This window comes from Passer domesticus, chromosome 2, assembly GCF_036417665.1.
Source record: "Passer domesticus isolate bPasDom1 chromosome 2, bPasDom1.hap1, whole genome shotgun sequence".
NCBI lineage: Eukaryota > Metazoa > Chordata > Aves > Passeriformes > Passeridae > Passer > Passer domesticus.
In genome coordinates, this window is record NC_087475.1 from 25103566 (window position 1) to 25118744 (window position 15179).

The 15179-nt window shown below is 50.9% G+C and overlaps 1 protein-coding gene across 4 annotated transcripts in view; it reads right to left on the minus strand.

Annotated features, from left to right (window-relative positions):
• IRS2 (insulin receptor substrate 2) overlaps positions 1–4869 on the minus strand; it is a 28996-nt gene extending 24127 nt beyond the window's left edge. For all 4 annotated transcript variants that reach the window (XM_064407785.1, XM_064407783.1, XM_064407782.1 and 1 more), the window contains exon 1: positions 983–4869. In XM_064407785.1, coding sequence (XP_064263855.1) covers positions 983–4493 — 3511 coding nt within the window. In that variant the 5' untranslated portion in view covers positions 4494–4869. The remainder of the gene's footprint in view (positions 1–982) is intronic.
• Between the last annotated feature and the right edge of the window lie 10310 nt (positions 4870–15179).

Sequence of the window (15179 nt, forward strand, 5' to 3'; positions counted from 1 at the left end):
CAACAGCATCCTTACAAGTGTCTCCTTACTAACTTTTCCTCCTTGACAGACTGGCTGCTCTGCACCCTCCTCAACCAGCCCCCAGTTCTGTACAATCCCTCACTCACTGAGAGAAGCTGGAGTACTATTTTGGGGAAGAAGGAAGTGTATTTGTTTCTTTCCTTTTTTTTTTCTCAGCATAACCAGCACCTAATTAAAGGAATAGCTGCATATTGAAAATCGAAATTCTGTCTAACCCTAAGTTTCAGATTTCTTCAGTTTGACACCCAACATTTGCAATCCATGAGCCATCAACTGGGCACATTGTTACAACACAGGCTGGGCCCTTAAGTGAAATATGTGATACAGCATACAACAGCTCAAGCATATAGTGACTTCTGGAAAGAATTACCATTTTTAAAATTCACATTCCATGCTCACTATGATTTACTGTTAAACTTTTGCAAGAGATAAGGTATTTCAAAACCACGTTATTAAATTTATCCTTCTCAATTTGATATTACAGACCTTCTCAGCTAGAGAGCCAAGGATTGTTTCTGTAATCTGATGTCCTCAGTCAAACAATGCTGGTTTTAACTCAATCATTTTACATTTTTTTAATAGTATTTAGAAGTTGCATTAACAAACTATTTAGGTCACATTTTCTAAACACTTTCCAAAATCTTACTTAAGAAAACTCTGCATGCAGCCCAAACATAGCAACTGTGTAAACAGCAGCTTCTCGTGGGGTACCCAGAAGCATAAACACGTAACAGCACAGTAGTACTGAAACATGAATAAATATTCCAAAATTAAACCTTTTTCCTCATACAAAGAGCCACCAAGTTCCTCCCAGACTGCTTATTGCAGGACATGTAAAAAGGGATAAAAGTGATTTTTAAGAAAGCAAAGAGGGATAGTGCTCTACACAACAACACACAACCTTGTGATGGTAACACAGCAGAAACACACACAGCAAGCACTGTCAGATGTAGCTACTCACCTTTCACAGCACTGGCTTCTTTCAGGTTGTGAGACAGAAAGTCTATGCTGGCATAGGTGCTCATCTCTACTCCATTGATGCCCCCATTCAGGAGGTGCCTAGCTTTCAACCTGGATTTGTCACAGTTTGCCAAGGACCCATCCACCACATCAATGGCGATGTAGTTGAGGCCATTCTGGAAGCCAGCCGAGGTTTCCCGGCACATGGGACTGCTACCCTGCTCCTCCTCCAGGCCTTCGCTTTTCCTGAGGGACACATTCTCCACCGAGGCCGAGTTGTGTCGTTTGGGGTTGTGTGCGAAGGAGGGGGACACTGGGGTCACAGTGGTGGTGGAGGAGAAAGTTTCCGAGCTGTGCCTCCTCCGCCCCTGGGGATCTGCCCGGATTACTTTGGCCCCCCGATTAGGGTCTGGGGGAGGGCTGGAGAGAATGAAAGCCTCCACCCCAGAGAGGGTGAGCCTCTTCACACCAGATGTGGGGCTGGTGACTCGGGCACTTTCTGGTTTCTGAACAATGGGTTGAGGTGGGGTAGTGGCCATGCCAAAGGTCATCTCAGTGTAATCACCGCCATCCGATGGGCTGGATGAACAAGCCATCCCCACAGCCGCCTTCAGGTAGCGCCCATTGGGCTGGCTGGTGCTGGAGGAGGAACCCGGAGAGAGAGCTTCCAAGGAGCCCACTGAGACCGTGCCCGACTGGGAGGGTGACTGCGACCCGAAGTCAATGTTCATATAGTCAGAGAGAGGGGAGCGCCTCTGCCCCGTGCCTGAGCCCAGGGAGGAGGCTGGGCTGTCAGCAGGCAGCGAGGGCGGAGAATAGACGGCAGCATCCCCGAAGTCAATGTTGATGTATTCACCGGGGCTCTTGGGCTCAGGCGGCAGAGGGTGCTCATTCATGCTGGGCAGCACCGTCCGCAAGGTGTCCAAAGAGAGGCGGCTGGGCCGGGCCACCCGCTGGCACCGCTGGCTAAGGAAGCTCTCGGTCCGGCTGTGCCGCAGGGGCGAAGGCACCGTGTGGCTGGAGGGGGCGAAGGTGCCCGCAGGCAACTGGCTCGCTCCACACACCGCCTCCTCCGGGATCATCCTGCCCGGGGAGTTCATGAAGACATACTGGTCGCTGTCCTTTGCCAAGCCCTGGCTCTTGTAGGAGCGGGGTAAGGAGCTGTATGAATAGCAGCTGGGCTTTGAGGGCTCACTGGACCCATGCCCTGAAGGGGCAAAAAAGAAGTCCGGGGGGGTGAGGGAGGGAGCCTGGGGCCCATTCTGGGGGTCCCGAGGGGACATACTGATATAGTCGCCGTTACTCAGCCTTCCGTCTGAGCTCTCCACGGACAGCTTGGAGCCGCACCACATCCGCATGTACCCGCTATCGTCAGGGGAGCTCTCCCCAGGCGAACTGGTCTTGTAGCTGCTCCCGTTCCCCGGGGACCCGCTACCCACCCCTGCCCGGGGCTGCAGGATCTGCTTGGGGGCAGACACGCTGGTGGGGCTCATGGGCATGTAATCATCGCTGCCCCGGCTTCCCTGCCCTAAGGCTGCGGCCACACCGGGGGTCATGGGCATGTAGCCGTCATCATCTCCCCCTCCTCCCCCCACTGCCGGCGGGCCCAGATTGGTGCTGCTGCTGCCGGAGCTGCGGTGAGAACCGATCTCGATGTCCCCGTAGTCCTCCGGATAGGGGGTGTAGGTCACTTTGGGGGAAGCCCCGGCTTGGCAGGAGGAGAAGAGGCGACCGGCGCTGCCGGCGAAGGTGGCGCGCATCAGCGTGTACTCGTCGAGGGAGGCGGAGGAAACCTGCGGCGCGGCGGCTCGCTGCCGGCACGGCGTGGTCAGGGAGTAGGTCCGCTTCCGATGGCACCTGTCGCCGGCAGCGTCGGGGCAGGGCCGGTAGCAGAGGCGGCCACTCGGGGGCCGCTCCATCGCCATGTAGCCGTAGAGGTCGGTGCCGCCCCCCGGGTCCCGCACTGGGGGGGTCTCGGCCACCGACTCGGGGGTGTTGCTGCGGTTGCTGGCAGTGGAGGAGGAGGAGAAGGGCCGGAGGTCACCGCCTGGGCTGGAGCCGTACTCGTCGAAGGACATAAAGCCGGCATCGCTGGGGGAGCCGGACACGGAGGCGCTGCCGCTGGACGGGCGCTGCGGGTGATGCGGGTGGGCAGGCTCGGAGCCGAGGCCGCTACTGGAGGAGAGGCTGATGGGGCTGGTGGCGGAGGGGGGCGAGTGGGAGGCGGGCATGGACATGGAACGGCTGCTCTGCAGCCCGCCGCCGCCACCGCCGGCCAGCACCGGGAGCAGCTTCCCTGCCTGCCGGCCCCCGCCGCCGCTGAGCGTGTGCGAGCGGCTCAGGGGGGTCCGCACAGGGCCCGGGCTCATAGGGCTGCCGGCCGCAGAGCCCACCCGGCAGCCGTCGCCCTCGCTGGCCGTTCTCACCCGGCACGGCGTGCACTTGGTGCTGGCTCCGGCGGCGAGGCTGTCGGTGCGGGAACGGCGGAGGAGGCCGGTCTGGCTGGGAGGCAGGTTGACCAGGTGGTGGTGCCGGCGACCGGGCACGGTGATGGGATGAGTGGCGGAGGCGCCGCTGCCGCCGGGCCCGCCGGCCCCCCCGGAGGAAGAGGAGGAGGAGGACTGGCTCTTGCTGCGGGGCCGGAACTCGGACAGCTCCTTCAGCGCCTTCATGGCCTCCAGGATGGTCTCGTGGATGTTCTGGGCCACCACCGAGTCGTCCGCTTGCATCCAGAGCTCGCCGGGGCCGGTGGCGGCCGAGCGCCCCACCTCGATGAAGAAGAAGCTGTCGGAGTGGCCGCAGCGGCGGATGTTCATCAGCTGCAGCGTGACCGAGGGCAGCTCGCAATTGAGGCGCACGAACCCAATGGTGCGGGCCGAGAGGCAGAGCCGGTGGACGCCGGTGAGGTTCTTACTCTGACCCAAGCCCTTGGGCTTCAGCGTCACCTGCCAGACCTCTCGGTAGGCAGCGGTGGCCGGCGCGATCAGCCCGTAGTTAAGGTCTTCGCCGGCCGCGGCCAGGGAGGCGGCGGCCGCGCCGCAGGAGGCGGAGAAGGGGGAGGCGAGGTGGCGGTAGGGGGACCCCTGGCAGGCCGCCTTGCCCTCGTTGAGCAGGTCGGTGAGAGCCCGGTACCAGCCCTCCTGCTCCTGCTCGTTCTCGGCCGCGACAGCGAAGTACTCGTCCTTGGTGTAGAGGGCGATGAGGTACTTGTGCTTGGCGTCCGCCCGCTTGTTGATGTTGAGGCAGGAGTCCAGGGCAATCACCCGCTTGGGCGCCCCGGACTTGTTCCTCCATTTCTTCTCGCTCTCGTAGTACTCCAGCCGGGCGCCCCCCGCCTCCTCCCCGCCGCCGCCCGGGCCCCGCAGCACGAAGAAGCGCTTGTGGCCGTGCTTCTGCTTGCGCAGGTACCCGCACTTCCTGACGCCCTGGTTGTTGTTGTTGTTGTTGTTCAGGTTGGGGCCGGGCGGGGAGCTCAGGGGGGGCAGCAGCCCCAGCACAGCAGGGCTCGCCATCCCCAGCCCCGCGGCGGGAGCGCCGCCCGGCTCCTCTCGCCGCTTTCGCCGACGCTGCGCGGATCCGGAGCCCGAGCGCCGCGGCGAAAAAACAAAAAAGAAAGAAAAAAGGACGGACGGAGGGAAGCAGGTAAAATAAAGTTATTCCTTCGTAGAAGAGCTCAGTGCTCCGAGCCGCAGCGGGATCCTCCGCTGTCACCTCTAGGCAGCGGGTGCTGCTGGCGGCCGCCCGGCGTCCTCCCCGGCTCGAGTACCGGCGACGCCGCTAAGGCTCCCCGAGCGCCGCCGCTGCTGCTGCCGCTGCTGCTGCCGGCGCCGGCGGGAGTTTCGCCGTAAGTAACACATCGCGCACCGAGTGCCCCAACTAAAGAGCAAAACAACACGTGACCGCCGCCTCACCGAGGCGCTCACACACCGAGACGGGGCGGGGCGCCGCCGCCGCCGGCACCGCCCCGCATTGGCCGCCGGGCAGCGCGAAGGACGGCTGCGGCCCTCAATGGGGCGGCGGGGCGGGCTCTCGGCAGCGAGGCGGCGCCACGCCGTTGGACGGCGGCGGCCTCGCCCCCCCGCCCCCTTCCCGCCCCTCCGCCTTCCCGCCCCCAGCCTCCGGCCCCCCTCGGGCGCAGCGCAGCCCGTCGCTGTCGCCGCTGCTCTCAGCGCGCACAGCGCGGAACGCGCGGGGGGCGCGGGCACGGCGGGGAGATGCGGCACATCCGGCGAGCCCCGGTGCCGGCCGTCGCCATCTCGGGGGTCGCGGCGGGGCGCCGGCGGAGCTCGCCGGAGCCATATCAGGTGCTGCGGACCCGCCGGGCGGAGCTTCCGACCGTGCGAGAGCGCCGGGCGCCCCCCGCACGCCCCCGCACACACGCGCGCGTGCGTCAGCCCTGCCCGCACACGCGCGCGGCCCCGCGCTCCTCCGCGCGGTGTGTCACAGCGCCCACGCCGCGCGCGGCCGCCCCCGCGCGCGGGGAAATGCCACCCAGGGAGGGCCGGGGCTGCCGCTCTTAGTCCCTGTTAATTAAACAGCACTAAGTCATCCGGGCGCTTCGCTTTAGTGGAGAATAGGGGCAGCGTCCGCATTTCCTCTGGAAACGATCCCGGCCCCGCTGGGGGATCGCGGCGCGGTGATTACGGAACAAGCGGCCCCAGGGCCCCCCGCCTCCCCGGGGCACCCCGCTCCCCCCGCCCCGCCGCTCCCGCTCCCTCCCCGGGCCGCGGGGGCTCCGCGGGGCGGGGAACGGCGGGGGCGGGGGTGCGAGGTGCCGCGCTTGTTTACAGGGGACCCGCACGCTCGTCAGCAGGCGGGCCGCGCCCGGGATCAATGAGCGCCTTTCTCTCCCCTCACCGGAGGGAGGTGAACGGCGAGGGGGGCGGAGGGGCCCCGGCCGGGGTGGGCGGCAGGAGGGGCGGGGGTCTGTGCAGCCCGCATTTTCCTGTGTGAGGCGGGAGCGGGGGAAGGAAGGGGGAGCGCAGGGGCCCCGGCGGGGGCTGCGGGGCGGGGATGCCGGGCTCTCGCCCCCGATGAGGGCGGTCGCGGCGCGTCACCAAGCGCGCAGTGGTGCGGGAGGGCAGCGATAGTAAAAGTCGAGGGATGAAGGGAGGAAGCTGTACTGACACCGTCCAGTCTGTTCCTGACCGCAGCCGCATCTCCACCGCCCCGGGAGCGGCTGGGGAAGCCTCCCTTTGCACATGCCCGGGAAGAAAAGTGAGGCTGGGGTCACGCAAACATCCATCCGTGTTTCCCCGTCCCTCCCTGGAGTGCCTTCGGACACGCTTTCATTTGTCGGCCTGCGCCGAAGCTGAAACAGCCAAGTTTGCGAGTAAAGACGAGAGGGGGAAAAAAAACACAAAAACAACACCATAAATAAACAAGCAAGGGGAAAAAAAAACCCACGAAAGTGATGCGGCGCTTCCAGCTGCCGCCGTGCGGGGCCGTGGCCGAGCTCTCCCCGTGTTCCCGACGGGAAGCGGCGGGGCCGCCGCAGCCCGCATATACCGCTGGTGCAGCTCAGCTCCCTCCTGCACGAAATTCTCCGCGGTTTGGGTCATAACAACTCGTTTAGAAATTAACAGCTGTAACGGGGGAGAGGAGTGTGATTGGGAAAAGACTTCACTGTAAATACCGGTATGCTGCAATAAAGCATCTTATGAAGGAAGACCTTTCCCATCATTTTATGGGAAAATAAAAACATTAACCAGTACTTACCGGGGTTTATTAAATTTAGGGGTGGGGGGGTCAACGTAGTTAGAGAAGTAATTTCAGATCAGAGGCACTAACGTCTTTGCAGAAGCAACAAAAGAGTGTAACCTTAGGCAAGGTACCTGTGACCTCTCTGTACCTGGGTAATTCTTCACAGAAAATGATGGTGACAATCTCTACTGTCCTGGCAATGTGCTTTGATTTCTCTATCTGGAAAAATGCATAGAATTGGTAATAGTAAACTTAGATTATATGTAATGATTTCATAAGAAATTTCAGTGAGGACAGCTTCATATGAAAACTCGGGAATAGTTGATTTCCTAGCTATGACTGGTAGCAAGCCCAACTATCTCCTATATCCACACTACCAAAGACTTAAGGGAGTTAGTTATCTAACTAAAAGTTTGTTGCCACTGGGTGATATGGGCCTGTAAACTCAAGCTCTTTTCTGCAAACCCCTTGGGAACTTGAAAATATTTTCCCCAGACATTTATGAAATATATTGGTGACCTTGAGCAAGCATTCTTAGGTCTGAAATGTCAAGAAGATAAATAATATTTCATCTACTCAAGACTGTCGTATATGTTATTCTTGACCATGTGGGTAACACATTCAGTATACTGGCTATAGCAGCACAGCTTTGTTTGCAAACAATTTCTGTGACAAAGACATTAGGATAGACTAGAATCCATGTTTGCAGTTTAGAGTTTTTATTTCTATATTGGCATTGATATATGTTTAGTAGCTCGGTTTAAGCAGTAGTTGTTTCATAACAAGCATTATTTTTCCATAGTTATGTTTGGTTTGTTTGTTTGTTTGTTTTTTTAATGCATGACTGGGGTACCAAACACAAGAAGTGGGACCCAGGCATGTGTAAAATTCAGGTTAAAAAGTAAATTATTTAATGACCAACACTCTGGAATGAATGATCTTAGTTTACAAAGACGATCTGTCTTATTCAAAGTTTTCTCTCAACTCCCCTGAATTGTTTTTCAACACTATATCCCTTCTGAAAAATTTTCACAGTCATTTCAATGTAATTACGGGACATTTAACTACAATAAATGCACAAATACCACTTGTCCATCCCACCTTTCAGCTAAAATTCACTAGCCCTACAGGCTGGCATGTCTTATAATTTAGCTATTCCTGTGCATTGTGTAGCAATGTTTACTTTAATTTCTGAAATAAGTGGGGTTTCAGAGATACGGAGTGCCATGAATTGGGATGGTTAAGCACAACCCATGCACTCTTTTTCCACCAAACAACTTCAGGCACAACATAGGGATGACAGAATCTTTAGTAACGCAACAGATTTTCCAGAGGATGTTTGCTTAAATCATCTCTATAGAACAATTTCATCATCCTGAAAGAAAAAATGATCCTGTTTAATCTCCCATTCTTTTCTTCTGTCATATCACCCTACCCCAACTCTATTTCACCACATCACCTTCCAGTTTGAGATTTTGACTGGGAATGCTTTGCTAATATTTAAGTACACTGACCAAATAGTTCTAATATTAGCATCTTTCCTGCCTGCTAAACTATGCTTTTGCCAGCATACCAGGCTTCAGCCATCTCCTTTTTCCTCCAAGAAAAATAAACTGTGTTGGGTAACGGTCAGATTTATCAAAATATACTATCTGTGTGAGGGGTGTTTGCCATCAATCATGTCAGTCGTAAAATGTTACCTCTGTCCACCCTAAAATGACAGAGGCATGCCTAGAAAATTATGGACCTTGCTTTTGGCAATCAAGTTTAGATATAGCAAATACAGTTTTGTCGGCACAGAGCCCTACTGATTGCACATTTCCATGCTTCAAGTACTTGGGGTACCTTAGCTGTATTAAAAAAAAAAAAAAAGTTGTGATCATTAAGTGTATTTTAACTTCATGTTTTCATTACTGAGCTGTATGGATGGATGCTAAACACTGGCCAACAGCACTGTTTTGCAAGCAATGCCAGCATACCAAGCCATCTCAAGCCATCAATGAATTTTGCTTGGGAAGGCTGTTTGTCTGAATAATAGTTAAATGACTGAATTTATTACTTCTAGGGGCATGCAACTGCTTTTAGTTACATCTGGAAGCTTGATTCTACAAGTCCAGCACATACAGGGTCTGGTTGGGGTTTTTTGTGTGTTCCCTGTCCCTCTGCCTTCCACCTCCATTAGGGGGATTGAAGCATGAGGGCCTATGTAGCTATATTTAATTACTGCCCAAAGACACTTTCTGAAAGACTGGATGCATGAGTAGGTTGAATTTCAAAATTTGTGACATCCTCTAAAAATAAGTTTTCCCTTTGTTCTTATTCTAAATATAATTTTGAAATATCTTTCAATATCAGGATAAAGAGTAACAGTTGAAAGGGATGTGTTCGATGTTTGGCTTGGCTGTTGCCTTCTACCTGTTGCCAGGTTCACAGAGCTGATGGTAGCGAAGCCATGGGAAAAAGGTGCAGAGAAAGATTATGTGCGTCAGCAACATTTTCTTATACTATCAAGAGTACAGTTATCTGTTCCAACAAAACAGAGTGATTTATATTTTGATGTCCTTGAACTTCTACATAAACAGGTGAAGTCAGTTCCCTGGTACATTTATTTGCATATTCCTGATACACTCTCATTCTGGTTATACATTTCATAACCTGAGTGTAAGAGGACATGAACTCGGATGAACTTGTTTCTCTCTAACCTTTCTCAACTCCTTTGAGTGCTAATGTACCATGACTGTGCTACTATCCAGTTGAGAAGCCTGTGTTATTTGGGAGGAAGGACAGGTCATCTTTCCAGATAGTTTTACAAAAGACTTTGTTGATACTACTAATTTAGTAACTCCTAACAGCAGGTTTTATTCCTTTATAGCAAGACTAATGCTAAATTATACAGTTGCCCTTACCCTTAAATAGGGGCTGTCAATTTTTTCCCCCTGGGTCCTGTGTAAACAACTATGTGTGGTTTTGTACAAGAGGGAAAGATACTCAGAAATCACAGACTCTAAAAATATTTCTTTCTTAAGTAAAGGTTACTTGCTTCAGTGAATATAGCACCCACAGTTTTCCAGAGAATTCCAGGTTAAATAGATAGGGGTTACAGTTATGCAACTTTATCCATATTCAGTAATTCTTGAAGCAAATAATACTTTTATTAATTATTTGAAATATACATAGAAATAATGTTGATGTCACTACCTTGTACGTTCTTATATGGTAGGGGTGATTAAGCTGAGGAAAATCTGGAGCATGCCTCGTTTACAGATTTTTTTTTTTTTTTTTTCCTAAGGCTTGGATATTTTCCTGCATTTGGATAATTTCTTCCTCAAATTGATATCTCAAGTGTCAGATTCAGAACCCCGGAGTCCCCAGGCAGGCCGATACGCCGGTGGTGTTTGGGGAAAGCCCTGCGCAAGTTCCCGGCGTCTGAACAAGGAGACGCTTCACCTTCCTGCGACAGGTGAACCCGCAAAGGGCCGGTTCGGGGCCAGCTCTGGCTGCAGCAGCGCGTCCCCGGGCCGGGCGGTGCTGGGGCAGCCGGCGGGGGCTCCTCGGGCCGGTACCGCCGCCGGAGCGGGGGCTGCGCGCGTCCGGCGCCTCCCGCGGAAATCGCCGCTTTTGGTAAATCTCCCGCGGCGAGCCGGGGAAGGGCTGGGGGCGTGCGGGGGGTGTGGATCAGCTCCTGCCCCGCTCCCGCCCCTCCGCTGCCGGTGCGAAAATTACGCACTGGGGGCTGATATGCGTCAGCGCTTCGCAATCACCAGGGTTTTCTTCCTGGAACATCTATTTTTGTTGGTTGCGGGTTTTATTTTGGTTCGGGTTTGGTTTGCGTTTTTTGTGGTTTTTTTTTTTTTTTTCCTTTATGTATGTGCGTGGTGGGCGGCGATGGCGGAGCCGCAGTGCCGCGGAGCAGCCTCGGGACGCGGCCGCGCTGGGCTCCGCGGGGCACCGCGCTGGGGCTGCCCCCCCTGGCGGCACCGCGCTGGGCTCCGCGCTGGGCTCCGCGGGGCACCGCGCTGGGATCCGCGCTGGGGCTGCCCCCCCTGGCGGCACCGCGGGGGCACCGCGGGCGCGCTCCGGGAGCGGCAGCGCACGGGCCCAGAAGCACGTTCTGTTGTTCTTGCTGATGGTTTGTTTGGTTTCTGTTCCTTCGGATTTTTTTTTTTCCCCCGTCCCGGGGAAATGCTGTCTTTCATTCCTATTGGATTGAGCACTGATTTAAAAAATATTGTTATTTAAAGAAAAAAGCCTGATAGAACATAACCAGTTCTGTCCTAGGGGAAAAAACCAATGTGCTCGTGAAGCAACAGAGACAAATATTTTCAAGCAATAATTGAAGTCAATACCCCTCTTGCCTCTGAGAACATACAGCCGTTTTTGCTTTTTTTTTTATTTGTTTGTTTGTTTGTTTAAAAAGACGTTTTGTAATTTGCTTTTCTGACCTGTATGGATAGTCAAGATCTACGGTCCTTTAGGGTATTTTTCTCTCCAAGACGAGAATGGATGATAAAATTCAATTTTTTTTTTGATGCAATATTTACAGAAAATTTGCAAAGGCTCATTTGCCCAAACACCGTAGGACTTGAACAGAAGAGAGCTTGTTTATTTGTCTGTTTTCTGCTTTTTCAATTCTGTTTCTTACTAGTAGTATTCTGTTTGAAAATCTACTTGTTTACTTTTTTTTTTCTCTAGGCAGGTACTCTAGCCACTTTTTCTGTTCTTTTCTGAATGCTCTTGAAGGCTGTTCTCCAGCAAAATCACTCCAGTCATTCCGCTTTTCCCTCTGCCTTACAATTAATTTGGCTATTTGCATCTGGCCTTTGCATCTGCTTTAGGTAGTAGTTTTTTTCCTCTAGCCTTAAAATAAAAACAAACTTCAGAAGGTAGCCTAACTTCCTCCATCATTTATCTTGACATCAGGATAATTTTCCTAACAGCAGGGGTAATGCAATTCTGGAGTATACTATCAAGAGATTTTTATAGAGTCCCTATCACTAGAGCATTTTAAGCTGCGCAAATATTGCTCAGGAATGACACAAGTACAGTTGTCCTGACTCAGGGCAGTGTGATAGTCCAGATGATCTCATGTTTACTTCCAGTCCTATTTTGTTGGATTTCTGTGATATATGTACCTATAAATAGCTCCAGGATTATTACTGTTGAAAGAGAAAAGAACAATCTTCACTCTCTCTCTCTCTCTCTCTCTCTCTCTCTCTCTCTCTCTCTTTCTTTTCTTTTTCTATCTGTTAATTTAATGGTGCAAAATAAAGAGTATAAAACTGTGATTATGAATCAGCTCTTACTCTTAGTGTTTGGGTACACTTTTGGTGCAATTCTTACTTGTGCAGGACATTTGCTGATCTCATTTGTGCATGCACAAGACCACCGGGAATAGGAAGTGACATTTAGGGAAATAGAGACACTGCAGAGGAAAATTTTGCCTGCTTTTCCGTGTACCACTTCAATGGAAGTTTTATGTGAATAAGGTGAGGAAGGCTTGCCCTCAGAGTAGGCTGACTGCTTTCAAGGAAAATTACCATCTATCTGCATTATTTAGGCAGTGTCTGGGAAACTCACTGGAGCCTCAGGCTTCCATTGTGTTAGACACTGTGTAGATGGGTAATTAATGGTGGGCCTCCTTCTGTTTTGTTTAATGTATATATTGTACATATGCAATGACTTGAGGAATATTGCCAATGTGGGGAGGAAAATGCACTTCTGCAGTCCAGTGAACACTGTGGCTGACAAGCAGCAGCTTCATCTCACACATTTCCTAACAAATGGATGCTGCAGGTACACTCAGCACGTAAAGAACTAAAAGTGTCAGTCTTCCATATTTTGATGGGCTTATATGCATGGGGGAAGCACAAAAGCAACATGTGTCCTGAGGGAAGAGGTGGAGGGTCTTTTTTAAATACATTTTTGGAAACACGTTTTTCAGGTATGCAGATTAAGTGCAACTATTAATTTCAGGAAGGTTTAGCATCACAACAAGATGAGTACAAAACTCTTGGTACCAGAAATACAGAAATGCAGTTTCATGTGCCTGTAAGAGAGGTTGAATAAAACCTCCTCCCAGTTCTTGGGCATAAGGGCTCAAACTCCCCACCCATGCTAGAGACTCTCTCATGGATTGTGGGGCATAAGAAGGAGGAGGCAGCATGTCCAAGATACTTGTTCTATCAAGCACGACCATGGTTGGAGGCAATCTGCATGTCTAATAATAATAACTTGATTAAAAAGTTGCTGTCAAGTAAATTTCACAGAAAGGAAAAAGAAAAGAATCTTGCCTGCTCTGCTGAATGCTCATGGATGCAAAATGAAATGGTCACTTAATGTTTTTTAAATATTCATGTGGACGTGACATTCATTACTAAAGTGTGAGACCACAAAATTAAATACAAGTGAAGAGTGTGCTTTCAGTTAAACTGCTGATTAAGCAAAGGAACAGCATATGTAACAGAAGAGAATGAGGTAATCATGGCACATGAACATGTTTTTAATTTCATCTATTGCATTTAATCATACAATAAGGGAATGCTTCTGGGTGCCTTGCTTCATTCCTACACACTTCTTTTTTGAGACACTCTTTACCAACTTGTTAAAACTTTCAAGGTTACCGAAGTAGATTTTTAAAAGATGAATAATTCCAAATGCAGACATTGCAAGAGCTGCTGTTGCCTCTTGAATGCAGCTGGTATGGAAGTGGATCAGTGAGCTGAGATTCAGTTCATTCCCTTGCAGTGACCAAACCAAAGCAAACCCTTTCTTCGGCTGATGTTGTATAAGGACCTGAAAGATGCCTTAGAAATGAAGCCTCCTAGGGGTATCTTTTTCTTATACCTTCCAGTGAGCTGAAAGGACCTTGCATTTCTGCTACACAGTGTTCTGAGTTTGTTTGCTAACAAAAACCTCTGTCCCAACTAAATTGAACCTAGTGAGAGATCCCTGGGCTGCACTGCAGTTTGGTCTTTGGGTTACCCTTGCCAGCATTTATTTACAGCTGCAACTATTTCCTGACAAGGCGTCCTTCTTTGTAATAAAATTATGTTTTTGCTTTGTTCAGGAATGGATAAACACAGTGTTCTAAAAATGTAGCTATCACACTGGTATAAGTTAAACAGATACAATGTATAGCTTGTAGAAAGATCAGATAGTTTTAAAGTCTGTAGTTGGCTGTAAAGTTGTTAATTGAACATTTGCTGAAAAATGCCCATGGGGAAGTGATCTTGTTATTCTTGCAGGATAATCAAGTTTAAAAAAAACAGTTGTTGTCCATATTTAAAGAAATACCAGGTAAAAATCACAGTCCCCAAAACTTTGAGACATCCTTATATTACTAATCCTTTAGGCAGGTAATACTGAAATAATCTTACTACACCATTTAATGACTTGTTGATTTAGTGGGTTTTTTGATGTTTGTGTTTTTTGTTTGTTTTTTTTTTTTTTTTGCTTTTTTTGTTTTGTTTGTTTTTTGGGTTTTTTTTTACTTTCAGATTGAAAAAAAAAATAGTGTGTCTTCATGTTTCTCACTTTTGAAGGCTCTCTGTAATTAATTTTTATTTTCTTTTTCCAAGTGCAGGTTCAACTTTGTAACCATACTGCACACACAAATCAAATTGATACACTATTTAAACATTGCCTCCTCTTGGATTTTAATATTTGGAAAAACCTGAAAATCTTACAAACCAGTCACTGACTCACAGAATCACAATGTGAGTAAGGTTGGAAGGGGTCACTTGCAGTTATCTACACCAATCTCCCCATTCAAACAGGGTACCCTAGAGAATGCTGCTCAAGATTGTGTCCACATGTCTCATGAATATCTTCTGGAAAGGAGACTCCACAATCTCTCTGGGCAACCTGTTCCAGTACTTTGTTACCTGCACAGTAAAGAAGTTCTTGCCTATCTTCACATGGAACGTCCTGTTCTTCAGAATTCCTGTGTTTCAGTTCCCTCTGAATTGTTTCAGCAAGACTGAGGAGTGCACATCAATTGACAAGGCTGCCTTCTATTTGAAAATGACCTTACAGAACTGACAATATTTTGTCTTGAGTTCATTAGTTTCAGTAAATTAATTCCTGTCCCTCATTTTAAACTTTAAGTGCTGAATAGATGTCCTAGTTTTTCTTGCAGGTGCTGATAAGGGGGTGGAACTAGGCTGTTATTCTGTACCATGCACATCCTCTCTGGGGAGAGTGGCTTGGGGGAGAAGAAAAGGGGAACACACTCTGGAAGTGGGGCCATTTTGTTCCAGTTCTTCCTGGGGAAGTTGCCATGACCAGCCCTGCAGAGTTTGTCCCTCTCTCACTGCCACCTATCCCTTCCCATCCTTCGGGAAGAATGCAGCTCCAGGTGGCAAACCCAGCTGAGCCCAGCAGAGTGCACAGGCTGCGGCGCTGGTGTGGGAATCAGCCACAGGAACGGAGCAGCAGAGGTGAGCCACGCCTGGGCTGAGCCTGGGGTGAGCCCCAGCCGAGCTGATCCCAAGCCG